General features: G+C 39.5%; 1 protein-coding gene across 1 annotated transcript; it reads right to left on the reverse strand.

The window, feature by feature from the left end:
* Positions 1-3,070: 3,070 nt before the first annotated feature.
* On the reverse strand, positions 3,071-24,218 carry CLEC1A (C-type lectin domain family 1 member A). Its single transcript, XM_055570232.1, has 6 exons — positions 23,891-24,218; positions 13,468-13,566; positions 11,673-11,849; positions 10,355-10,506; positions 7,840-7,958; positions 3,071-5,568 (listed from the first exon to the last, which is right to left on the reverse strand). Exons 1-6 carry the CDS (start codon positions 24,003-24,005, stop codon positions 5,394-5,396), a joined length of 837 nt encoding a protein of 278 aa, XP_055426207.1. The 5' UTR covers positions 24,006-24,218; the 3' UTR covers positions 3,071-5,393.
* Positions 24,219-26,188: the final 1,970 nt, after the last annotated feature.

Raw genomic sequence — 26,188 nt, forward strand, 5'->3', positions numbered from 1 at the left:
AGCTGTGAAAAGAAGAGAAGCCAAAAGCAGGGGAGAAAAGGGAAGATATACCCATTTGAATGCAGAGTTCCAAAGAATAGCAAGGAGAGATAAGAAAGCCTTCCTCAGTGATCAATGCAAAGAAATAGAGGAAAACAATAGAATGGGAAAGACTAGAGATCTCTTCAAGAAAATTAGAGATACCAAGGGAACATTTCATACAAAGATGGTCTCAATAAAGGACAGAAATGGTATGGACCTAACAGAAGCAGAAGATATTAAGAAGAGGTTGGCAAGAATACACCAAAGAACTGTACAAAAAAGATCTTCACAACCCAGATAATCACGATGGTGTGATCAATCACCTAGAGCCAGACATCCTGGCATGTGAAGTTAAGTGGGCCTTAGGAAGCATTACTACGAACAAAGCTAGTGAAAGTGATGGAATTCCAGTTGAGCTATTCCAAATCCTGAAAGATGATGCTGTGAAAGTGCTACAGTCAATATTTGGAAATGTGGAAATTTGGAAATCTCAGCAGTGGCCACAGGACTGGAAAAGGTCAGTTTTCATTCCAATCCCTAAGAAAGGCAATGCCAAAGAATGCTCAAACTACTGCACAATTGCACTCATCTCACACGCTAGTAAAGTAATGCTCAAAATTCTCTAAGCCAAGCTTCAATTGTACGTGAACCATGAACTTCCAGATACTCAAGCTGGTTTTAGAAAAGGCAGAGGAACCAGAGATCAAATTGTCAACATTCTCTGGATCATCAAAAAAGCGAGAGTTCCAGAAAAACATTTATTTCTGCTTTACTGACTATGCCAAAGCCTTTGACTGTGTGGATCACAATATACTGAGGAAAATTCTGAAACAGATGGGAATACCAGACTACCTGACCTACCTTTTGAGAAATCTATATGCAGGTCAGGAAGCAACAGTTAGAACTGGACATGGAACAACAGACTGGTTCCAAATAGGGAAAGGAGTACATCAAGGCTGTATATTTTCACCCTGCTTATTTAACTTATATGCAGAGTACATCATAAGAAACGCTGGGCTAGATGAAGCACAAGCTAGAAACAAGACTGCCAGGAGAAATATCAATAACCTCAGATATGCAGATAATATCACCCTTATGCAGAAAGCAAAGAAGAACTAAAGAGCCTCTTGATGAAAGTGAAAGAGGAGAGTGAAAAATTTGGCTTAAAACTCAGCATTCAGAAAACTAAGATCATCGCATCTGGTCCCATCACTTCATGGCAAATAGATGGGAAAACAGTGGAAACAGTGAAAGACTTTATTTTCTTGGGCTCCAAAATCACTGCACTTGGTGACTGCAGCCATGAAATTAAAAGATGCTTGCTTCTCAGAACAAAAGTTGTAAACAACCTCAGTTCAATTCAGTCGCTCAGTCATGTCCGACTCTTTGCGACCCCATGAATCGCAACATGCCAGGCCTCCCTGTCCATCACCAACTCCCGGAGTTCACTCAAACTCATGTCCATTGAATCAGTGATGCCATCCAACCATCTCATCCTCTGTCGTCCCCTTCTCCTCCTTCCCCAAATCCCTCCCAGCATCAGGGGCTTTTCCAATGAGTCAACTCTTTGCATGAGGTGGCCAAACTATTGGAGTTTCAGCTTTAGCATCAGTCCTTCCAAAGAACACCCAGGACTGATCTCCTTTAGGATGGACTGGTTGGGTCTCCTTGCAGTCCAAGGGACTCTCAAGAGTCTTTTCTAACACCACAGTTCAAAAGCATCAATTCTTCGGCGCTCAGCTTTCTTCACAGTCCAACTCTCACATCCATACATGACCACTGGAAAAACCATAGCCTTGACTAGACGGACCTTTGATGGCAAAGTAATGTCTCTGCTTTTGCATATGCTATTTAGGTTGGTCATAACTTTCCTTCCAAGGAGTAAGCGTCTTTTAATGGTGAACAACCTGGACAGCATATTAAAAAGCAGAGACATTACTTTGCCAACAAAGGTCCGTCTAGTCAAAGCTATTGTTTTTCCAGTAGTCATGTATGGATGTGAGAGTTGGACTATAAAGAAAGCTGAGTGCTGAAGAATTGATGCTTTTAAAGTGTGGTGTTGGAGAAGACACTTGAGACTCCCTTGTATTTGCAAGGAGATAAAACCAGTCCATCCTAAAGGAAATCAGTCCTGAATATTCATTGAATATGATACTGAAGCTGAAACTCCAATACTTTGGCCACCTGATATGAAGAGCTGACTCATTGCACAAGACCCTGATGCTGGGAAAGATAAAGGTGGGAGGAGAAGGGGATGACAGAGGATGAGATGGTTGGATGGCATCACCAACTCAATGGACATGAGTTTGAGAAAACTCCTGGAGTTGGTGATGAACAGGGAGGCCTGGCATGTTGCAGTTCATGGGGTCACAAAGGGTTGGACATGACTGAGAGACTGAACTGAACTGAGATATCATTTAAATGAACCTGGAAGTCTCTTGTAAAAGATGACCTCAGAAGGAGAAGTTCCTTTAAGAGTGAGATGAGTGTGTTTTTTTATTTGTTTCTTTATTTACCCTTGACTAGGAGTTTAAATGGGAATTTCAATAAAAGGGATTTTTCTCTAGTTTTCTACTGAACCCATAAAAGGAGAATAGCAAAGAAAACATAAGCTGTCTCTTCTGGTTTGCACAGCTGGCAGCTGGCAGTTCAATACAATAACCTGGAATAAAGGAGAAACAATGGCAAATTTTAGTAGGAAAGACTGTTTGTCTTCAAGACTCTTCAAAGCATTGTCATGGAGTTGTGTTTAGAGAAAGGATAGGAAGCATTTAATAACTCTTTTGAGAAGAAGTACAATGAAGCCAGAGGCAAACATCCTTCGGCTGACATCATCCGTCAGCATGTGATGCAGTATTTACAAGTCTGAGTTTTATCTACAGAGCAGCTGGCATAAACCTCTACAGATTTCCTCAGTAGCAATATTGCTTTCCACACAGATCACACGGGTGGAAGATTTTTCCTTGCAGTTTTCTTTTAGCCCAGAACAACAAGGCTTTTTCAACACAGTGGTAAGATACTGGACTTTAGCATCGGGATAATCAAGTTCATACCCTCGGTTCAGTTCAGTCGCTTAGTTGTGTCCGGCTCTTTGAGACCCCATGACTGCAGCATGCCAGGCTTCCCTGTCCATCACCAACTCCCGGAGCCTACTCAAAATCATGTCCATTGCGTTGCTGATGCCCAGCTGGGCATACCCATAATGAACTGGGTATCTGATCCAACTCATTGAGTTCCAGACTAGTTCTTTTTAGATTTATTTTTAATTAGAGGATTACTTTACAGTGTTAAGTTTCTTCTGTACAACAACATGAATCAGCTATAAGTATACATATATCCCCTCCCTCTTCAGTCTCCCTCCCACAACCCGCATCCCATTCTGCTGGGTCATCCCAGAGCACTGAGCTGAGCTTCCCATGTTATACAGCAGCTTCCCACTAGCTATCTGTTTTACACATGGTAGTGTAGATCTGTCAATGCTGCTCTCTCAGTTCATCTCACCCTCTTCTTCCCCGGCTATGCCCACAAGTCCATCCTCTACATGTGCATCGCTATGCCTGCCCTGCAAATAGGTTCATCAGTACCATTTTTCAGATTAGTTTTTAAAAAGTAAAAGGATAGGAAAAATAAAACCCTATCCTGCAAATGTAAAGAGGCTTTTTTTTTAACATGCTTTATTCAAACATCATTAAATGCATGAAAAGAAAAACTTTAGTAACATTGAAAGAATAATAATACATTAGATTCCAAAAATCTATACATACAATGAAACTTGTACCAGAAGTTATGTACACCTTAAATCAGATTATGCTGCTTTTTGTATTCTTCGAAAACTAGAAGAATTCCATTAGAAAGTATCTGACTTCCAAATATTGAGGCCAACTCTGAGACAGCCTTCTAGACCTTCCTACATATTTCACAATCAGCTACTATCTCTAAAGCAAAAGTTCCCAGCAGACTTCTCACATTTCCTGCTGCTACAGGGCTCCTGACCTGTTTCCTGTTGATAAGTTTTTAAGAGCGGTTCAATATCCTCAGGAAAAGAAATAGCTCACTGCGTACCCTGGGGAACTCAGATCTACCAGGAAAGGTCATGTTCCTCATATGACTTTTCCCTGCAATTTCTTCAGAATTACCTAAACGCACAAGAATCTAGAAAATAAAAAGTCTTCCCTTGTTAGAAAACCCATTCACAAGGAGCTACCCTCTCTGATTTTTGACAGAAAATTGTTCTCACAAAGTCATATTTTCAAAGTCATGTTATGATTATTTCCTATTCTTAAAATTTAAAAAAAAGAAGAGCAAAGGGATTTGTCTGATAATAAATTACAATAAGGGGTCTTTAACTTTCATTTTATGGCCACAAATGTAGTTCTTTCTGCATGACACAATAAATTAATGCAAAATTTGTTCAACAATGAAGAAATTTCCTAGCTAACCAATGGAAAACTGAAGGGAAAATTCGTAAGAAGGAAATCTACAAGCAACGATTGATAAGTGGCACAGTATGATGGGAGTAAATACAACCATCTTCTCTTTATTGTGTATTGGCTAATTTTATGTCATTTCACCATGAGATAGATATTTATGAAAAATAAAAGTGAAGAATCCCAGCTTCCACTGTTGAAAAACAAAGAATGATAACAGATTATCCCTTCTAGTGTTAAACTCCTAAAATTGACTTCTCTCTAAGCCAATGAAGTCAGTGTGTCGTGATAGTGTTATTTGGAATTTCTGCTAGGTGTGTGCATATTGTTATTCTGAGCAGGGGACGCCTGCACAAGAAGCCAGCTGTGTCTGATGTCACAGTGTCCCTTTCATTTGCCATGATCTGATTACATAACTTACCCTATCACAATTCATTTGACTCATCCTTAGCCATATGCTGAAGACATATGCATAACTAAAAAGATTTAAAATTTAGAATGTTAAAACTATCCTCCTGAAGAAAGCATGCCTCTCCCAGACCTCTTAGTTTCCTCAAATAATGAAATAATCAGTACTATTGCAAAAGCAACTACAAACTCTCAATAAGACACGTATAACCACAATACTGACTGCTATCATATTTTGTGGAAGAGCACCTTAAAGTTGAGTTTTTCCCTAAATCATAAGTCCATTCTAAAATCGCCAACACTTTCCATTATTTATATTTATTATTATTAAATCTTTAGTACCTGGGGCAGTACACAATTTAGCGACTAAACCACAGCAACACCTGGAAGGTATAACAGGGACTAAATGGACAGAAATAGGAACTGGACCCACATTAGGCCAGGTGCACATAAAGAGTCGAGAGTTGTGATCTGCAGAGTAGAAGCTTCCAGCTCTCTGAAGGGGGCCTGCTGTTGCGGTTGTAGCTGGAGAACTGTTCACCTCCACCTCCGACTCAGAGGCTCATGGAGACTCTGCACCTTCACCATGGCTGCGGCTTTTTCACAGGCACATCGTCTCAGCTCTCTGCAGTCCTTGGAAAAAGCCTTCCCATTGAGGATGGTCACACAGTCCCTGCTTCTCAGGCTGGTCAAATCTACTATAACATCAAACCTCAAAAAAGAAAGAAAAAAGTTATTTTATCATAGTTTATCTCTAAAATAAGGAAAGTACATAGGGAGGGTCCTAAGCTAGATAAAGTTATAGAATAGACACCCAGAATGAGTTTACTGAAAAGATGGGGTCACCAGCCTCTCTTCTCAGCCCCTCAACTTCCACATACATTCCAGGGGCATCAGGTCACTCAAAACAACAAAAACTATTTCTGACTAAAATTAAAATACACATTGTCATCCAGCTTATCATATGATTTTACTGCCATCCAAAAAATTATCTATCTTCTCTGTGACTCAGTTTATTTAACTGAAGGCAATGGCACCCCACTCCAGTATTCTTGCCTGGAAAATCCCATGGACAGAGAAGCCTGGTAGGCTGCAGTCCATGGGGTCGCTGAGGGTCAGACACGACTGAGCGACTTCACTTTGACTTTTCACTTTCATGCATTGGAGAAGGACATGGCAAACCACTCCAGTGTTCTTGCCTGGAGAATCCCAGGGACGGGGGAGCCTGGTGGGCTGCCGTCTATGGGGTTGCACAGAGTCGGACACGACTGAAGTGACTTAGCAGCAGCAGAATAAAAAATAATCACAATGAATATGTACTTTCTCCTGGAAAAATAAATCTTATATAGTTATATAGGGGTTTTCCTGGCAACTCGAATGGTAAGGAATCTGCATGCCATGCAGGAAACCCAGGTTTGATACCAAGGTTGGGAAGATCCCCTAAAGAAGGGAATGGCAGCCCACTCCAGTATTCCTGCCTGAAGAATTCCATGGACAGAGGAGCCTGGGGGGCTACAGTCCGTGGGGTTGCAAAGAGTCAGACATGACTGAGCAACTAACACTTTTCACTATAGTTATACAGAAAGATGTCTGCTCAAACATGGCTTTAAATTGTTATTTATTTTTAAATTAATTTTTATTGGAGTAAAGTTGCTTTACAATGTTGTGTTAGTTTCTACTGTACAACAAAGTGAATCAGCTATGCATGCGTGCATACTAAGTCGCTTCAATCATGTCCGACTCTTTGCAGCCCCATGGACTGTAGCCTGCCAGACTCTGCTGTCCATGGGGATTCTCCAGGCAAGAACACTGGAGTGGGTTGCCATGTCCTCCTCTATGGGATCTTCCCAGCCCAGGGAACAAACCCACATGTCTTACATCTCCTGCATTGGCAGGTATGTTCTTTACCCACTGAGCCACCTGGGATGCCCAAATCAGCTATATGCATGCATGTATCCTTTCTTTTTGGATTTCCTTCCCATTTAAGTCATCACAGAGCATTGAATAGAGTTCCCTGTGCTATACAGTAGGTTCTCATTAGTTATCTGTTTTATACATTAGTATCAATAGTGTATATATGTCAATCCTAATCTCCTAGTTCATCCTGATTCACCCCTGCCATTCCCCCTTGATATCCATATATTTGTTTTCTATGTCTGTGTCTCTATTTCTGCCTTGCAAATAAGATCATCTATACCATTTTTTTAGATTCCACATATATGCATTAACATATGATATTTGTAATATATTTTGATGATATAGATATTACATTTACCTATCTTGAAGAATATACCATACTTATTCCTATCTAAATGCACATATAAGTTAAACTAATTTTTGATAATATAATTGTTTATATTGTAAATCCTCAGAGACTGTATTTTGAAAAACGTGCTCCCCATTTCATTGCACAGAAAACCAAGAGATCTAAGGTTTTACTTTATCTCTAGGTATTAACAAGTTGTAGAGTTGTGTGACCTTACACAGGTCACCATTACAACCTGGGCTTCAGTTTATTCTTCTATAGCAGAGTTTCCTCTCTCTCTCTCTCTTTTTTGCTCTCTGTCAATGAATCCCATTTAGTCTCTCTAACTGATTTACGAGCCAACCCACTCCAGTACTCTTGCCTGGAAAATCCCATGGACGGAGGAGCCTGGTGGGCTGCAGTCCATGGGGTTGCTAAGAGTCAGAGATGACTGAGCAATTTCACTTTCACTTTTCCTTTCATGCATCGGAGAAGGAAATGGCAACCCACTCCAGTGTTCTTGCTTGGAGAATCCCAGGGACGGGGGAGCCTGGTGGGCTGCCGTCTATGGGGTCGCACAGAGTTGGACACGACTGAAGCGACTTAGCAGCAGCAGCAGCAGCAGCTGAGAGTAAGGACTATATTCTATATATATCTTTGATGTCCTCCTACACAGTATCTTGTCACTCAAGAAAAATCTATTAAATGTTTTTCCCATGTAACATGCTAAAGGCTTACAGTTCGGAGGAGTAAGGGGTTCCATCCATCCACAGCCAGGCCTTGCCGCTGCCATTGCGGGATAGCCCTGTCCAATAAGAGTAGAAAAACTCAGAGTAGCTCTGAGGCATGGCAAACTCCTGTGAAAGGCACACAAGAAAACCTTTAGCTTTAGAGATGTTATAATATATACATGGAAATGTGTATATATTGCCTGGCTTGCATTTTAATACAAGAACAACACAAGTCCTGCCTATGTAACTAATAGGACATTTACAAAAAATAGTGTCCATCCTGAAGTTAGCTAATTTGCCCAAGTTAAAGAATTATTTTGTCTTAGTAAGTATGGACTGAATACCGATGTGCTAAAACCAAGAAACACATCAGCCAAGATTTAGAAATGATCCACTATTTTCAAGTCACAGGATTAAATAAGATTGATATAAAAAAATGTGGGAGACAGATTTGGAGACATTTGGGAAATGGAAGAATCTGGAAGGAAAAGTGCAGGAATGTGAAGAATCTTCACAAATATATGTGACAGGAACCAACCAGGAAGGAGAAAAGAATAATGCAAAAAAAAAAAAATAGGTAAAAGAGGAGTTTATAAGGATGATTCATGTCTCAGATGAAGAAGGAGAATGTTTCATATATTTGTATATACATTTTTGTGTATGTATATATAGAATTCCTTTTCTACTGTCCATATTAAAAAATGTTTGATTATTTTCCTCTATCTATTCTCATTCTTTAACTTGAAATTTATCTAAATCTGTTATAATTATACATTTTTATGTCTTTCTTTTCCACAATACTATGAATTCCTTAAGGACATACACTTCATTTTATTTATTTTCACATTCTTAATCCCTCAGATAATTAACAGCACATAATGGTTCAATAAAAGTTTATCACAAATATAAATGAAGCTATTGCTAAGCAACAGTCATAAAACAGGCATATCAAAGGAACTGTAGCTTAAAATATTATCACCAAATAAATCGTGATCCCTTCATGTTAAAAGTTCTATAAATAAATCATATGAAAGTGATTTAAATATATATAAACATACAAAGTACATGAGAGAAAATTACTATATAACTTCCACAATAATATTTCCAACCACTGAATATAGTGTTCTTCAGTGGTATATCTGAATCCTCAGTATATGCTGGAGGTGGAGGAAATGAAGAGAATATGAAAAATTAACAGAGTTTATGCCAGGTTACACTGGTTTGGCCAAATAAATTACCTCATTTTCTGCCTAAACTTAGCCATCAAGAAAGGATGAAAAAGATTATTTTAGTAGATGAGAGAGACTGCAGAGTTTCATTCATCATAATCATAGATTTCAGGAAGTGGAAAGGAATTAAGATGCAACTAGAAAGATGTTCTTCTCCAGTGGCTCAGCGGGGAAGCAATGCTCAGTGCAATGCGGGAGGAGACCTGAGTTCAGTCCCTGGGTCTGGAAGATCCCCTAGAGAAGGATATGGCAACCCACTCCAGTCTTCTTGCCTAGAAAATCCCACGGACAGAGGAGCCTGGCAGGCTACAGTCCTTGGGGTCGCAAAGAGTCAGACACGACTGAGCATGATGCACAAAGACAAGTTTACAGAAAGATGTTAAGAGTTTGCAGACTTAGTTGAGTATTAATTTTAATTAAATAACTCTGTTGATAAACTACTCTGTGCCATGATCCCTGCTGAAACAATGATAGGTAAACAATGGTCATACTGCTTGAGGAACTTAATTCAAAGTCAATAACAAATGTAAGAGAAAAGGGAACAATCACAGCATTTTAATAGTGAATTTGAATTGTATGTACCGATCAATAAATGCCAATTTTATTTTCATATTTTCCTTGACCACTCTATGTTAGGGTTATAAACTTTCAGAAGGCAAGATATTTATTTTCAGATTATGGAAATGATTTAATTACATGGTTTTCAATCAAAAGTTTTGTCACTTTCACAGAAAAACAGGAAGTGCAATTTTCGTTTCTCTGGTATGGCACCAATATCGCTTCCTTCTTACATAAGCCAAAAGAGGTTAGGAAACTGAGACATTCTTTATTTGAGTCCTGACTGATGGTGAATTTGAAAGGCTTTCTTTCATGTTTCTAAGGAGTGGATATTTGTGGAGATAGTTCCACAAATGACCACAGGGGATCACTCAAAGCAATAAAAATAAGATTAAGCTTTGATTACAATAAATGAGAAAGTCTGTGGACCTTGATTGCTTAGAATCTTTTTATTAAATTAATTTTTATTGGAGTATAGTTGATTTACAATATTGTGTTAGTTTCAGGTGTACAGCAAAGTGAATCAGTTATACATATATCCACATTTTTTTTTTTAGATTCTTTTCCCATATAGGTCATTACAGAGTACTGAATAGAGTTCCCTGTGCTATAGAGGGATTTTTATATATAACAGTGTGTATATGTCATTTATTTTATATATAATGGTATGTATATGTCAATCCCAATACCTCTTTCTGAGAATACTTCAAACACTCACCAACCTCAGGACCTTACCAGCACTTCCTGTGTGTTTATCTTCAGCATAGTCGAGTTCTCAGCAATGCAGAAATATTCACAGCCCTGCCAACTCTTACTTTCTTTATAGAATTGGTAGCATTTGTCCCCATGCCATTTCCATTTTTCTGGGCAAGGGCTACATCTGTGTTCTTAAAAAGAAACCAAATTTAGTAAGTTATTTTCTACCCTGTCTTCCTTCTCTTAAAATCACATAATATTTGATGACCCAAAAAACAATTGACTCTTTCTCTCTCTTAGATATTTAATTGCCCAGGCAATGATAATTACAAATGTTTACTGAATACCCACTGTACTCCAGGAATTATAGTTGGGTTTACAGCAGGAACAAAAACAATACAGTGGGAGTTAGAACAGACATGATCTGCTTTCATGGGCAATGGACTGTAGTTGTAAGAGTTAGAACTTCAAATGTCTTGCCCTGTGTAATTCAGCACCAAAAAAGTATATTCAATTTCATTAAGAACCTTTTCATCTGTTCAGAAACTCAATATGTATTGGATTTGAGAAACCATTGAAGTTTCTATAATTTTCTTCCTCAATATCCTCTTATACAGTAGTACAAGGATTTTTTAATGAAATATATAGCAATAGGATATGGATTATTTTCTCATTCAAATATAAGTAAATAAAATTTTAGAAAAAGACCACATAAATACTAAGCCATGCATGAATTAAACCAGCAAATTTCCATGAGTCAGAAGTTAGGATGGACATCAAAGTCAGAGAAGTAAGTGCACAGACCAAGGGTGAGATGGACTGAGTGGGTAGTGACTATAAATATAAGAACTAGGCTCTCAGAGCCATGGTCTAACACCTATGTGGGCACATGGTCCTGGGCCTTTAAGAGTTGGGTATCTGAAACCAAGTCCCTTGTGGGTATGCAGTGAGATGAAAATCCCATCATTCCACAAAAATATCTTTACTTTAAAAGCAATCCAGTGTCAAAATGTTGACATCTTAAAATCTGAGGTCAACATGCAAATGATTTTTATATTCTTGTTTGTATTTTTCTATTTGAAATATTTCATAAGGTAATCCTGTATTTTATTTACTTGTAGTGTTATTTGGGTTATTCAAAGTTAATTGTACTTATTATTTAAAAATGTCTGAACTTGATGAATCCCATCCTACATGATTTCAATAACTGGGGATGACCTGGCTGTTCAAACCCTTTGTTAAGTTTGCCAGATGACTTGCTGAATAATACATGGTTCCCAGGTACTCTGATGGGAGAATCAGCTCTGTAAGGACAGATGTGCTGAGAACAGAGAGAAGCTCAGTGATCAGCACTCACCTCCAGTTTTGTTATAGAGCTCACGACAGAGTTTCTCAGCCACGTGATGCAGAGTTTCTGCAAGTTTCCTGTTTTGGGTTCGGAGAGATTGCAGCTGTCGGGAGAGATTCCCCAATTTTTCCTCCTTTTGCAAAATGCTGTCTTGCTGAGTGTTGGAGAGCTGGTAGAACTGAAAAACTAAATCAAATTACCAAGTGAGGCTGGACAGCGTATTTCTTCACTTTTATTTCTATTGTCTACACCTGGGGAAAACAAAACAGTATGTTGTTTGAGATCCCAGGCTCTGAGATCTCAAATTGCCTACATTCAAGTTTGGACTCTAGTCTATAATAAATTGCATTGCCTTGGGCAAATGAATTTCTCTATTTCCTTATCTGAAAATGTAGAGTTATAATAACTGTTCCCAGCTTCAGGGGTAAACTCCTTAAATATATTTACTGTTCAATAAATCTTTCTGTGTATACTGTCAAACCATTACTCAACCTAAAAGTATAAAGCATTTATCTATTAATCATTATATTGAGTATTGACAATGTACCATATATTTTTATCATATTCATAGTAATATTATCATTTCTATATTTTATAGCTTTGTAAACTGGGCCCAGTGAGAACAAGTAATTTTCTCAATATGATTAGGCTAGAAAATTTCAACTTAGCTTTAAATTCCAAGTTTCTAAATCTAAGTAGAAACATCCTCCATGAATCATGAGAGTCACTTTCTATCTGAAAAGAATATTGCCTGCAAAACAACAGTTATATCAAAATTGGGGAGCCAGGGTAGAAACATTAAGATGCATTTAAAAAAATTTAATTTAAGATTACAAACAAGGTCTAAAATTTCCTGTAAAAATGCAATTTTTGACATTAAAACCTGCTTTTACTGCTAACATCTTTCTTCAACTGTTCAGGACATATTGTTAAAGGGTCCCATCTGTTGAAATAAATTTATCCCCTTTTGTTTTTGAGTTTTAAACTTTATTCTTACTAGTTTGAAAATTAAAGAATTTTATACATGAATTCTTCTTTATTTGATTTCCACAAGTCTCTGCAAAATGATTGTATAACTTCTTGGACTTCTTTATTACAATAGTGTGTGTGTGTGTGTGTGTGTGTGTGAGAGTGTGTATTAGTCACTCAGTCGTGTCTGACTCTTTGCAACTCCATGGACTGTAGCCCGCCAGGCTCCTCTGTCCGTGGAATTTTTCAGGAAAGAATACTGAAATATTCTCGGAAATAGATTGCCATTCCCTTCTCCGGAGGATCTTCCAGACCCAGGGATCAAACCCAGGTCTCTGGCATTGCAGGCAGATTTTTTACCATCTGAGCCACCAGGGAAGCCCCCCTTTTAAAAAATAATATTTAATATTAGATATTGTAGTGATTAAAGACTTGGTCTATTCTCTGTACCTTGAAGAGGTTGGATATAAATTAAATCTTTCCCTCTGCATGGCCCACTGAGCCATAAATGCCAGAAACAAAAATCACTGCAGCTGTGGTCTTTTGTGAAATGGAAAAGGGCTGATGGGTACATTCATTAAAAATTGCTGATGTTAAATATTGATATATTAACAGGCAAAAACCTTCTTATCGCAAACAGAATGTAAACGTTTAGCTGGAAAGTGATTGTCGTATTTTAATGCTTCTTCCACTATATTCATCATTTACAGGGTTTTATCCGAATAAGGACTTATTCACAGGCTCCAGAATCAAAGTTAAAAAAAATAATAAGTATTTCTTATCCTAGACAAACCTTGAAACCAGGATCCTCCCCCAAGTTAGAGTGTGGACTTACACACAAGCCCCAGAGCTGCCAGGCCAATCAGCAGCACCAAACAGAGAGTCAGCAGGATCAGGGCCACTGGACGCCAAGCAGAAGAGGGACGCCGGTGCTCTGCAGGGAACAGAAGCAAAGACAGGGTTTCACTTTTTCTTCCTCTTGGATCTACATCAGTAGCAAGGGAGTAAGAGGAGTTGGTTCTAACAGGTTTCAGGGTCTAGTTACCATTCCCTTGGTCCTGGGAAATAGAAACAAAGCTCCAGGCCAGGCCTGACTTAATCTCTGCTAGATTCTTTCATAAGCCCTGCTCACTTCTACCTTCCTCCTCTACTCAGTCCTACTTTGCATTGAATCAATATATGCATTACTGTTAACCTTCTTTTTGTCAAAATTAAAGTTGCAGAAGACTCTCAAGAAAATGCCTTAACAAAGAACAATTTTTCACATCATCAGAAAAGAAGTAATGTGTTGTTACTTTTTGCAAAACACTCCCTTTCCCAGTTTGAAAAAGCAAATTGCCTGTCAGTAATGAGGCAGTATTGGTAAAGAACCTTCCTGCCAATGCAAGAAAATGGAAATGGCATCCTACTCCAATATTCTTGCTTGGAAAATGCCATGGGCTGAGAAGCCTGGCGGGCTACAGTCTTTAGGGCAGCAAAGAGTCAGACACAACTGAGGTACTGAACACAGGCACACACAATGAGAAGTTATTGTTTTACTGTTTTGTTTTGGAATTTCTTTGTTGAAAGTCATTCTTATTTTGCTTGTTCATTCATTTGATTTTATAGCTCCAAAAATAGATGATAAATGCAACATGATCATCAGTTTTTCAATGACGGATTTAAGTAATCTCAACCTTGTACCCATTAAGGAATGGGAAAAACGAAACAAAACAAAACTCTAGCCAGCATCTTTCCCTTGCCCACAGCCCACAAGCTTGCCTTCAGGTGATTGCATAGATTCTGCTGAGTCAGAGATAAGCTCATCACCTTGTAAGGTCAGCTATCAATCTGAATAACTAGCAATATGTGACCAGGAAAACCCGCAGTCAGATGCAAGTATCCTCTAGCATTGTGATAAAAATTAAAGGGCAGTTAAACTCTCAAACCCTGGTCTCTTCATGACCTGTGAGTTTCACTTCATTGGGAATTCAAATTAAGTTCAAAAGCAGAAAGATTAAAGACATATAAATTCATTTCCTCCTTAGCAAAGTCCCCTACATGATAAATTTCAGATACAGAGATCTGTATTATGCATTATTTCCAAATAGGGAATGGTAACTATTAATAGTAAAGATAATACAGAAGTAGAAAATATGATCAATATCCTCTGAAACTTACCACCAAACAGGGAAAATAAGTAAAAATTAGGATCCAGATATTGATATATTTTAAAATGTGAATCTTATTTTAATTTTATGATCATATCTTTTCACAAAAACTTTCAATGGTGTGCATTATTTTTAGGATAAAATCCATTATCAGTTTTCCTAAAGACAGATGGCTCTTTTTAAAAAGTGGGCATTTTATTATTGTACTTCTCAACTTAAAAACTGCCAATAGGGGGAATTCCCTGGTGGTCCAGTGGTTGAGAATCTATCTGCCGACGCAGAGGACACGGGTTTGATCCCTGGTCCAGGAAGATCCCACGTAAGTAGGGCAACTAGGCCTGAGAGTGTGGCAACTACTGAAGCCTGGCATGCCCTGCCCTAGGGAGCCTGTGCTCTGCAACAAGAGAGGCTATCACAGTGGAAAGCCCATGCACCACAATTAGAGAGTAGCCCCTGTTCAGTTCAATCAGAGAAAGCCAACACCCAGCAATGAAGACCCAGCACAGCCAAAATAAATAAAAATTAAAAAAAAAAAAAAAAAACACCTGCCAATAGCTTTATTGCACTTAGAATAAAATTCTACAAGCATCTTTTTCTTCTGGAGCCTATCTAGGTCTCTCATCCATTTCTGAACTATCCTCTTCTCACTCAAACAGTCTAGTCACAGTGACCTTCCATTTATCCTTGATCCAAACCACTGTGTCCCTGTCTTGAAAGTGAAAGTGAAGTTGCTCAGTCGTGTCCAACTCTTTGCGACCCCATGGACTGTAGCCTACCAGGCTCCTCTGTCCATGGGTTTTTCCAGGCAAGAGTACTGGAGCGGGTTGCCATTTCCTTCTCCAGGGGATCTTCCCGACCCAGGGATCAAACCAGGGTCTCCCGCATTGGAGGCAGACGCTTTAACCTCTGAGCCACCAGGGAAGCCACAAATGTCCCTGTCTTAGTACCTTTGTATTAGCTCTGTTTATACTCCTGCATTAATCAATCCTCAGGTGGGTTACTAGTAGCCTACTTGCAATTGAGGTTCCCATTTGTAAGACGTCATTGGGAGTTCATCTCTAGCACATCATCCCATTATGTATGTATGTCAAAAAAAAAAAGATTACTAAGTGATATTCCATCACCTTTCTGTGCTTTTGTCTATTTCCTCTGCTTGAATGTACATTCCATTAAAACAGTGATCTTGTCAGGACTTCCCTGGTGGTCCAATGGTTAAGAATCTACCTTGCAGTACAGGGCACACAGGTTTGATCCCTGGTCAGGGAACTAGGATCCCCCATGCTGCAGAGCAACTAAGCCTGGGGGCTGCACCTCCTGAGTCTGCGTGCCACGACCAGAGGGTTGGTGCACTGCAGTGTAAGATCCTACATGATGCCTGGGTGCCACAGCGAATACTTGAAGCATGCAAATAAATAAGATAATACAAATAATAAAAACAATGATCTTGTCTATCTTGTTCACCAGTGTATTTCCACCACTGAAAATAGTGCCTGGCCACATAAGGGCTGAATACATATTTGAGGGCTTCCCTCACAGCTCAGTCTGTAGAGAATCTGCCTGCAGTGCAGGAGACCCAGGTTCAATCTCTGGGTCAGGAAGATCCCCTGGAGAAGGAAATGGTAACCCACTCCAGTATTCTTGCCTGGTGAATCCCCTGGATAGAGAAGCCTAGCAGGCTACAGTCCATGAGGTCACAAGAATCGGACATGACTTAGCGATGAAACCATCACCACCACATATTTGAAGGAGCAAATGCATGAAGGATGAAATTATGAAAAACTAATATTATCTAAACTATGTAATTTTTACAGAGGCACAGAGCATTGTCTAACATTAAGCTTTACAGGATGATTTTTTATTTTTTCAATCTGTTGACTTTTCAGCAAGATTTCTGTCAGCAGAGGGCAGACTCAGCTAAATTCATCTCCTGGCCAAACTGGTTTCTAGACACTGACTTAAGTGACATTCTGAAGCATAAGCAGATATAGCAGAGACTTGCTTTCTCCTCTGTTTCTTTCAAGTAGCTGGTCTATCAGGTTTTGTCTAAATTTTTCTGGAAATTGCTAGCTACTCATGACAGCATCCTTAAGCATATCTCAAATCAGCAGAACATGAAAGAGTAAGATCAGAGATACAGCTTAAGCTAAACATCCTCCTGCAAACTCTATGTCTCTTTAAAGTTTATAAGCCTATGTAGCTCAAGAAAATTAACCGGATGGATGTTTATAGATTCCAGAGGCAAGTGTATATGTAGACCCCACCACCATGGTAGCTTTATTTTTCTCTCTTATCTATTCAGTTTAGTCATGTCCGACTTTTTGTGACCCCATGGACTGCAGCACGCCAGGCTTTCCTACCATCAAATATATTATATATCCTACTTACTTGGGGTAGCATGGAGGAACTGTGGGAAAACTGACCCAGCACTAGGAAAACAGACTTCCATGATGGTGAGACTATAGTATTGAAAGTTTTACTTATTCCTTTTCTTTGAAGTTATTTTTTCTCTAGGTATGTTTTTTTCTAACTGTGAATTTAATTTTCCCGAGTTTTGTTCCAAGTACCCTGATCATAATTAAGTCTCTCTATGGGGACCACTCCCACCTTAAAATAAGAAAAATAAGCTGCCTGGAGGTGCTTTGGTTTAGCTTGGCTTTATTTTTTGGAAGACAACTCCAATGCTGTCTCCTGAGGCTTGTTTAGAAAAAGGTGTGGTCAGGCCAAGGAATGATACCAAACATCCCTAGGAATAATAAGATATATATAGAAAAAAACACCTCTTTCCTGTAACCTCTCACTATAATATGCCATAAAAGGCTGTAGTGCTAAGGTCAAGTTATGAATAAAAATCCCTTTGTAGTGACAAGAAATGTCATTGGTGAGAACAGTTGTCTTACTTGAACAACTGCCCTTCATCAGCCATCAAGGAAGAGTTTGTACACCTCCTCTCCCAGGGCCTCCAAGAAATAAAACAACATTGCTGAATGTAGACTTTTTAAATGCCTCTGAAATAAGAAGGGTCCTAAAAGCTTGAAAAGACACAAAGAATTTAAATAATTTGCATAAAATCACATTGCAAACTGGGCTTCCCAGGTAAACTGGGCTCAGTGGTAAAGAACCCGCCTGACAATGCACAAGATGCAGGTTCAATCCCTGGGTTGGGAAGATCCCCTGGAGAAGGGAAAGGAGATAAATACTGTATAGGAATTAATATCATCCATCCTTACAACTACTTTATGAGGTAGATACTATTATCATCTCAGTGTTACAGATAAGCAGCTGAGTCCTAGAGAAGTTAGTAAGGCAATTAATTAGTTAGAGGTTAGTAAGACAAGGATACACAGCTACTGATAATAGTACTTATTGTGTTATATATGTTTTAGCATTTCATTTGAATCTCCCAATAATTATTCAAGAGGGCACTACTTTAAACTTTTATTTGGATAAGAAATCTGCAGTGCCCAAGAGCTGCTTAATTTTCTTATGGTTGCACAGCTAGTGAATGACGGAACCAGATATGCTATCCAAGCATTCATTCTAGAGCTGAATATTTTTTAAGGGTGATTTTATTTTGTTATTTATTTATTGGCCAAGCAGCATGTGCGATCCTAGTTCCCTGATCAGGGGTTGAACCTGTGTCCCCTAGAACTGGAAGCACAGAGTCCTAACCACTGGATCACCAGGAAAGTCCTGGACCTGAATATTTTAAATCATTTCCCAATCCTCTCAACAAATCCCACATTAATATTTGCCTATATAACGGAGCTCCATATGGAATTACAGAAACACTAGCATTTCACCACTTGCAACTTCTCACATCTGTGTTGTGAATATCTTAATAAGAGTCACCTTAAATTCATATATTCTCTACTCTACCACCAAGGTGAGCTTACTAAATTTAAGTCTCCCTTAAGGTTAAGATGGGCTTCCCTGGTGGCTCAGAGGTTAAAGTGTCAGCCTGCAATGCGGGAGACCTGGGTTCAATCCCTGGGTCGGGAAGATCCTCTGGCGAAGGAAATGGCAGCCCACTCCAGTATTCTTGCCTGGAAAATCCCATGGATGGAGGACCTTGGTGGGCTATAGTCTACACGTCGCAAAGAGTCGGACACAACTGAGCGACTTCACTTTCACTAAAGTTAAAATGTTCCTCCAGCTATAAAAGGTCCTGCATAGAAGCATCCCCTCCTACTCTTCAGCCTCAGTTGCCCCAACCTCTCCCCCATCACTCCTTCCCTTTGAGGACCACACATTCTTCAGACCAACAGTCTACCTTGCCATCCTGTTTGACTTTGCTGATGATTCCCAAAATTGTCTGGATCTAAATTCCAATCTGACATCAACACCTCATCTCCTCTCTTTGTAGTTTTGTCTTCCTTCTTTTATCCATGAATATACAGCACCAAGCTAGCTCTTATCTCTGTGCTTTTGTCTTTCCACATGTGGTCCTCAGTCTGGAAAGGCCACCCAGGGCCAGAGTTGCTCTTCCTGGAAAACCTGAACTTAGACTTACAGACTAAATCAAATGTCACCTCGTTTAAAGATACCCACATGTGTAAACACTGTCAGTAACTTATTCATTCCTCTTTGTTTCTGTGACTTCCTACATATGTTCAATAGCAGTACATGACATGCTCTTCTAATCAGCAATTAAGATCATTCCTTCCACTTCTCCAAGCACCTAAAAATAGAGCCTCCCCTGTGCCTACCATAATGTTTGACTTTTAGTAGTCATGAATTAAAGATGTGTTGAAACAATTAGAAGTGGTTTATGCCATGACTCTTTTTCTATACAGTTTTTTCTTTTATTTACGTTATCATGGAGCTCTTTGCTTTTTTGAGGGGAGGGAGGCTGCAGAGCATATGGGATCTTAGTTACTCAACCAGGGACAGAACCCAAGCACCCTGCATTGGAAGAGCGGAGTCTTAACCACTGGACTGCCAGAGAGGTTCCTCTGCCATGTCTCTTGAATGAAGGGTTTGTGCTGTGGTTCAGGAAATGAAGCTAAAAATCTTGGAAAAATTCAAAAGTATTATAATTAATATGAGTAAGGAAAAAATGGAACTTGAATTTAATAAAGTTTCTCTTCTTACTATTATTTTCCCCTTAAACACAAATACGTTTTCATATTTTTTGATAAGGCTATATTTAGACAGGAAATCTGACCCATAATTATTTCATTCTCTCTCTCTGGTACATTATTACTGGGAAGTGCTGTATTTGCACCTCTTTCCAATCTACAATTGAGTTAGAATCTCCTACACTGTAAAAAATAATTTTAGAAAGCACTCATACAACCGCATAGCACATTAGCTCTAACTTTTTACCTTTTCTCTTTAGAGCCAGGCTCCTCAAAAAAGAAGACAGAAAGGGGGAAAAAAAGGAATGAAGAGAAAATTACTTAAATTATGTATTTTCCTTCTTAACTACTAGTTCCTTTCACACCCCTGCTATGAAAAATGACCAATAATCCATTTTGCTTCCTATTTCTAATAAATTGTTTTTAACCTTCCTCTTGCTTGGAACTCTCTGCCATATTGTTTATTATTTTTAAAATTTGCTATTTATTACCATTGGCTTGTCCGTTTCTCTCAAAGTCAGTGTCTCTTGGCTTCCTAGAAGCCTCTCTCTCCTGCTCCACATCCATTACTGTCTGTCACTCATTGTTAGTGGCTCCTACTGGATCCCTTTCTCAGCCTGCCCTCCAATTATATTCCCCAAGACTCTCTCCTTGGCGCTCTTCTCCTGTGCTTTGTCTTACTTTGTTTTCATTTTACATTCCTCAGTGATCTCACTCAGAAAGTTTAATCCCTACCTAAAAGCCATCAATTCTCACGTGTGTTGGGTTGGCCAAAATGTTTGAGTTTTTCTGTAACATCTTATGGAAGAACTCAAATGAACTTTTTGGCCAAGCCTATGGGCTTCCCTTGTGGCTCAGCTGGGAAAGAATCCAAGAGCCCCTGGAGAAGGGAAAGGCTACCCACTCCAGTGTTCTGGCCTGGAGAATTCCACGGACTGTATAGCCCATGGGGTCACAAAGAGTCGGATATGACTGAGCGACTTTCACTTCACTTCATACGTTTAGCTCAGACCCACATGTGATACATACAAGTGCCTTTAGGCAACTCCAACTGCTTTTGCCTTCTCTTACAAGCATGTCACACTCACACTGAATCCATCCTCTTTCCTAGTCCTCCTGTAGCTTTCTTAGTTGATGGGAGCACCATCTACATAACGTCAGATGAAACCCAGTCAACCTATGCTCTCCTCCTCCTTGCCTTCCCCCTTTGTAACCAGTCACCAATACTTTAAACACTCACTTCTCAGTATCTTTCATATCTAATTCCTCCTCCTCATTCCCACACTACTTTAGCTCAGGTTCTTCTCACCTCATGCTCAGACTAAAGTAAAAGCTGAGTATTAGCTCATCCAGCTTCATATTCCAGTTTCATATTCCTTCAAAACATCCCCCTCCAACTCTACCCTTCAGCCATAATATATTTCATTCTCTGTAATACAGTTACATAAGACTGCCATGGCTTTCCTCTTATGTATCTGGCTGCCTGTAGTAACCTCAGCCCCTTACACCCTCCCATTTCCGTTCCCATATCACAAGAAACACCTTAAAGTTAAGTCCACTCATTGGTCATCCCTCTTTCAAATCTTTCCTGATCTCTACCCTTACCAGACAGAAATGACCAATTCCTCTAGGAGAGCATGCTGCATCACAGCACTGCATCACACATGCTGTTCACTTAACAACTTTCTTATTCTTTAAATTTCCTCATAAGCAGGGATCATATCATATTTGAAATTATATCCTCAGTACTTTGCAACATGCCTGGCATGACACAGACCTCAAGCATAAATTTAGGGAAAGGAGGTCTGAGAGTGTTGTCTTTCATTTTTATTTTGTATCCTTTGAATTATTTGGCATGTTTTAAACACAAATGTGAATTTTATATCAAAAATTGAAAACTAGAAAATAAAGTGAATATGTAGACTTTATTTTTATTCATTCTAAAGAAAATATTAAATTTTCCCAGGCATAATTGTGTCACAATCTTAAATTGAATCTGAATCTTCTGCATTGCTGAAAAACTTCCAAAGTAGTTCTTGTTATTATTTTTAGCAGCAAAATGATATCAGATCTATTTTAATAAATAATGAGGCTTCTACTGTGACTTTCCTCTAAATACTTGCATTATCATGAGATGGAAACAAAATATCAGACATGTAGGGTAAGACAACTATTATCAGATGTTTGCCTTCAAGACACTTTGACCTCCACTCCACCTGCTTCAATTGCCATTCTTACAAAAAGGTTGCCAGATGTTTCAGCTGGTGTTTTATCCTGCTCCACCCCTCTCTCCACCCTCTAACCTCAGCAGAACTTACTGGTACACCCTGTTCCTGATCATGCTGATCACCAAGCCTTGTGCTAGTTCCCAGCTCTAGTCAAAGGTTAAACTGAAGCTGTATACAAGCTACTTGAAACCACAGTCCTAAGAGCTGACTCTTCACAGGATTTGTTGGAGGAACATACAATATCCTATTAACACATATCCAGTGGCTACAGAAACTGACATCTCAAAGTTATCAGTTTGTTTCATATCAAGGAGGCTGAAAATTTCCAGGATCTAGTACCAGAAACTAGATACATTAGTATAAATAAATCAATGAATAAAATCTAAAAAGCTGCCACAAGAATCCAGGTGGCACAGTGGTAAAGAAACCACCTACCAAGGCAGGAGACATGGGTTCAAACCCTCGGTCAGGAAGATCCCCTGGAGAAGGAAATGGCAAACCACTCCAGTATTCCTGCCTGGAAAATCCCATAGTCAGAGGAGCCTGGCAGGCTAGAGTCCAAGGGGTTGGCAAAGGAGTCAGGTACAACTGAGCGACTAAATAACACCTTGTGGTATTAGAACCTAGTCCCGTCTCTACTACAGTTTGAGATCTTTTTACCAGAATGCAGGTCACATTTCTACCTTGGATTGTCTGAGTTTTCTAGGAGATAGAATCCTTCTTCTCTGGACTGAGAAAAGTATCTATGTATAAATGTGTGCATGCTAAGCTGCTTCAGTTGTGTCTGACTTTGTGTGACTGCATGGACTGTAGCCTGCCAGGCTCCTCTGTCCATGGGAATCTCCAGGCAAGGACCTTGAAGTGGGTTGCCATTTCCTTCTCCAAGTGATCTTCCTGACCCAGGGGATTGAACCCAAATCTTATGTCTCCTGCATTGGTAGGCAGGTCCTTTACCACTAGAGCCACTTGGGAAGCCTGTATGTATATATAGTTACGTATAAATGCAAATATAAATATATATATATATATACATTATGCGAAAAGGTGAACTATCGGAAATAGCATAAGATAGGATGAAAATTACTTTCACAATTTAATCCAATCATTTCAATAATATTCTAGGGGTCAAGAGAACAAAAGGGAACGAGATGGGATGTAATTGCAACTGCAGCCATTATTTATATCACCAAATCATGGAATTTCAGAGGTGAAGGGATGTTAGAAAGCATTTGTTTTGATCCCCTCTGATTTCACAGATAATAAAACCAAACCCCTGATGTTGGCGTGACTCTCCCTAGGCCTCACAACTTCAAGAAGCAGAATTACTGTAACAAATTATCAGGGTTGGCGTATCCGCTTGGAAACGCCTCTCTAAAGCCATGAGTTCAAAACTAGCAGAAAGGTAGCGTTTATCAATCTAAATTTCCAGATCAGATCGCAGAGGGTAACTAAAACAGCACTGGATCTGAACACAGGAAGGAGAAAAGACATTGCTCTAACTGTCCATTCAGTCTGACGTTTGCCTGTGTGCTACACAAAACGGTAAAAGTAACACACCCTCAAATGCAAACCATTCTGCCAGAGACAGACTCTTAGAAAAACCTCTGTGCATATACTGAGTTTAATTTTCTCACGTGTTCATATATGTGGCATACAAGTTGTAGTTAAGTGCACAGATATGCATCATTGTAAATCACAGAAACATTTTCTCTTTCCTCCACTTCATACCCTCCTAGGCTAGGAAGCTGGTACCCTAGCTCATCTCATTTCTCAAGGGTCTGACCAACTTGGACTACGGGTACCTGTATGGCCAAGCTCTGGCCGCTGGGATGTAGCAGAGGCTTGAGAATGCAGGCTCATCGTGGTGTCTCCATCAGCATCCAGCATGTCCCGCGTGCTGCTGTACTTGGCCAGCATCTGGATTCCTGCACGGGTGACCGTGGGCTGTGGCTGGATTTCCCCAAGTGAGACGGTTCAGAGACCGAGGCACTGAAAGGCATGCCTGAGGTTCTCCTCCCTGAGCAAGTAGTAGGGGAAGCCTCCGACTCCAGTTCCTGCCACCAGAGGCCCAGCCCCTGTCCTGTGAACTTGAGCTCTGATTGCCAAATCCGTCAGGCCGAGGGGAAACAGCGTGTGTTTTCTATTTGGGCGGTCTTCGTCTGAACAATCATCCGAGGGGTTGCCCTTCTCGGCTGTCTTTTGTTTATTTGTTAGTACTTCCTGTGCAACTACAACCTAAAAAAACGGCAAGAATTTACAATCACCAGAAGGAAGGTTCCCAGCAATCATCGCAGAGGGACCTCACAGGGCTCTTATCCACCACACACTCCCTGAGTTACTCAGATCTAGTTTAGTCTGCCTGTGCCTTTGTGAAAAGAAATTATTGGACTGGCCTCTTTCTTTCTCCGAGGGCATACGGTAAAGCAGGGTCCCCAACCTGTGGGCATGGACTGGTACCTGCTGTCAGATCAGCCTTGGCATTAGGTTAGAAATAAAGTCCACACCTGGTCTTAGATCCCTGGATATGTTCCAGTATCTCCCAGTTTATTGTCTATGGGAACTTGAATAGAATTTATATCCTACTGTTGTGTAAAAATTATATAAATCTTAATTATGCTGAATTGGTTCATAGTGTTTTTCAGGTTTACTATATCCTTCTACTTCTGTGTATATTCGTGCTATTAATTTTTGAGAGTTTGATACTGAAACTCCAACCAAAAATCTTAATTTATCTACTTAAAAATAATTGCGATATATGACCTTGTTTTATATTTCCAAGTCTCCTGTAAATGTGTTATCATATTTTCACAATTTAGAAAAGAAAAAAGAAAGAAAATAGTAAAATGATTTTTAAAAAATAAATAAAGTGCACAAGAAACATGATGCACTTGAATCATGCTAAAACTACTCCCTGCACCCCTGGTTCATGGAAAAATTATCTTCCACAAAATTGGTCTCTGGTGCCAAAAAGGTTAGTGTGGGAACCAGTGTGCACATGGAAAATGGGGAGACTTCACCCTATAGGCTTTACACGGTAAAGCATCAAGTACAGCAAATGTCAGCCTAGGAGGGTCCTTTCATTGTTGCTGTTTTAGTCGCTGTTGCAACCCCATGGACTGTAGCCCACCAGGCTCCTCTGTCCATGGGATTTCCCAGGGAAGAATACTGGAGTAGGTTGCCATTTCCTTCTCCAGAGGATCTTCTTGGCCCAGAGATCAAATGTGTGTCTCGTGCATTGGCAGGCAGATTCTTTACCATCTGAGCCACCAGAGAAGTCCTATGAATTTAATGTGGCACTAATCTCAAAACTCCTCCTTCCAATTCTGCTTTGCAGGGTTAGCGTTAGAGAAAAAAGATGGAGATTGACTTCCACTTAAATTGGGAAGTGGAAGTCTTCCACTTTTCATTTTACAAAAAGGGAGATTTGAGTCCAGTCAGATGAAGCGGTTACTCTAAAGACACATCGCTGGTGCGCTTTAAAAATACTCTGTTGTAGTAGTCAATTCAATGATCTCTCTTCATAGCATACAGTCAAAGTGAAAGTTGCTCAGTCCTGTCCGACTCTTTGCAACCCAATGGACTATACTGTCCATGGAATTCTCTAGGTCATAATACTGAAGTGTGTAGCCTTTCCCTTCTCCAAGGGATCTTCCCAACCCAGGGATCAAACCCAGGCCTCCCACACTGCAGGTGGATTCTTCACCAGCTGAGCCACAAGGGAAGCCCTTATGTACAGTATATGGACTCAATTAAAGATTTTATAATTACACATTTGGTACCTGATGATCTTGAACATTCACATATTATACTGGAAGTCAGAAATTTTAGGTCTATTACTACCTATGACTTTAGAAAGCCAGGTAACCATTTTTTTTTTTTTTTTGGCCTAAATTTACTAAGCTGAGAAGGAAACAAGAAGATTGGTTTAGATAATATCCAAATTGTTTTCCCAAATAAGTACAATAGAATTACATTATTCTACCAATGCTTCTCTGTATTTGGGGGAAATAACTTGGTTAAATCAAACATTCTAAATGCAGAGGAGAGTGGAAGACAATTGGGCTGGGGCAGCCAGGAAACATATCTCCTGAATTCATTAT

This window comes from Bubalus kerabau, chromosome 1, assembly GCF_029407905.1.
Source record: "Bubalus kerabau isolate K-KA32 ecotype Philippines breed swamp buffalo chromosome 1, PCC_UOA_SB_1v2, whole genome shotgun sequence".
Classification (NCBI taxonomy): domain Eukaryota; kingdom Metazoa; phylum Chordata; class Mammalia; order Artiodactyla; family Bovidae; genus Bubalus; species Bubalus kerabau.

Bases quoted from the DNA above. Each gene is read 5' to 3' on its own strand.
- CLEC1A (XM_055570232.1), bottom strand. From the start codon at position 24,005: ATGCTGGCCAAGTACAGCAGCACGCGGGACATGCTGGATGCTGATGGA. The intron at 11,850-13,467 runs GTAAGTCCACAC...AATTTGATTTAG, and splicing joins GGCAGCTCTGGGGCTTGTGT to TTTTTCAGTTCTACCAGCTC. The intron at 7,959-10,354 runs GTAAGGTCCTGA...TGCCTTTCACAG, and splicing joins TAAACACACAGGAAGTGCTG to GAGTTTGCCATGCCTCAGAG.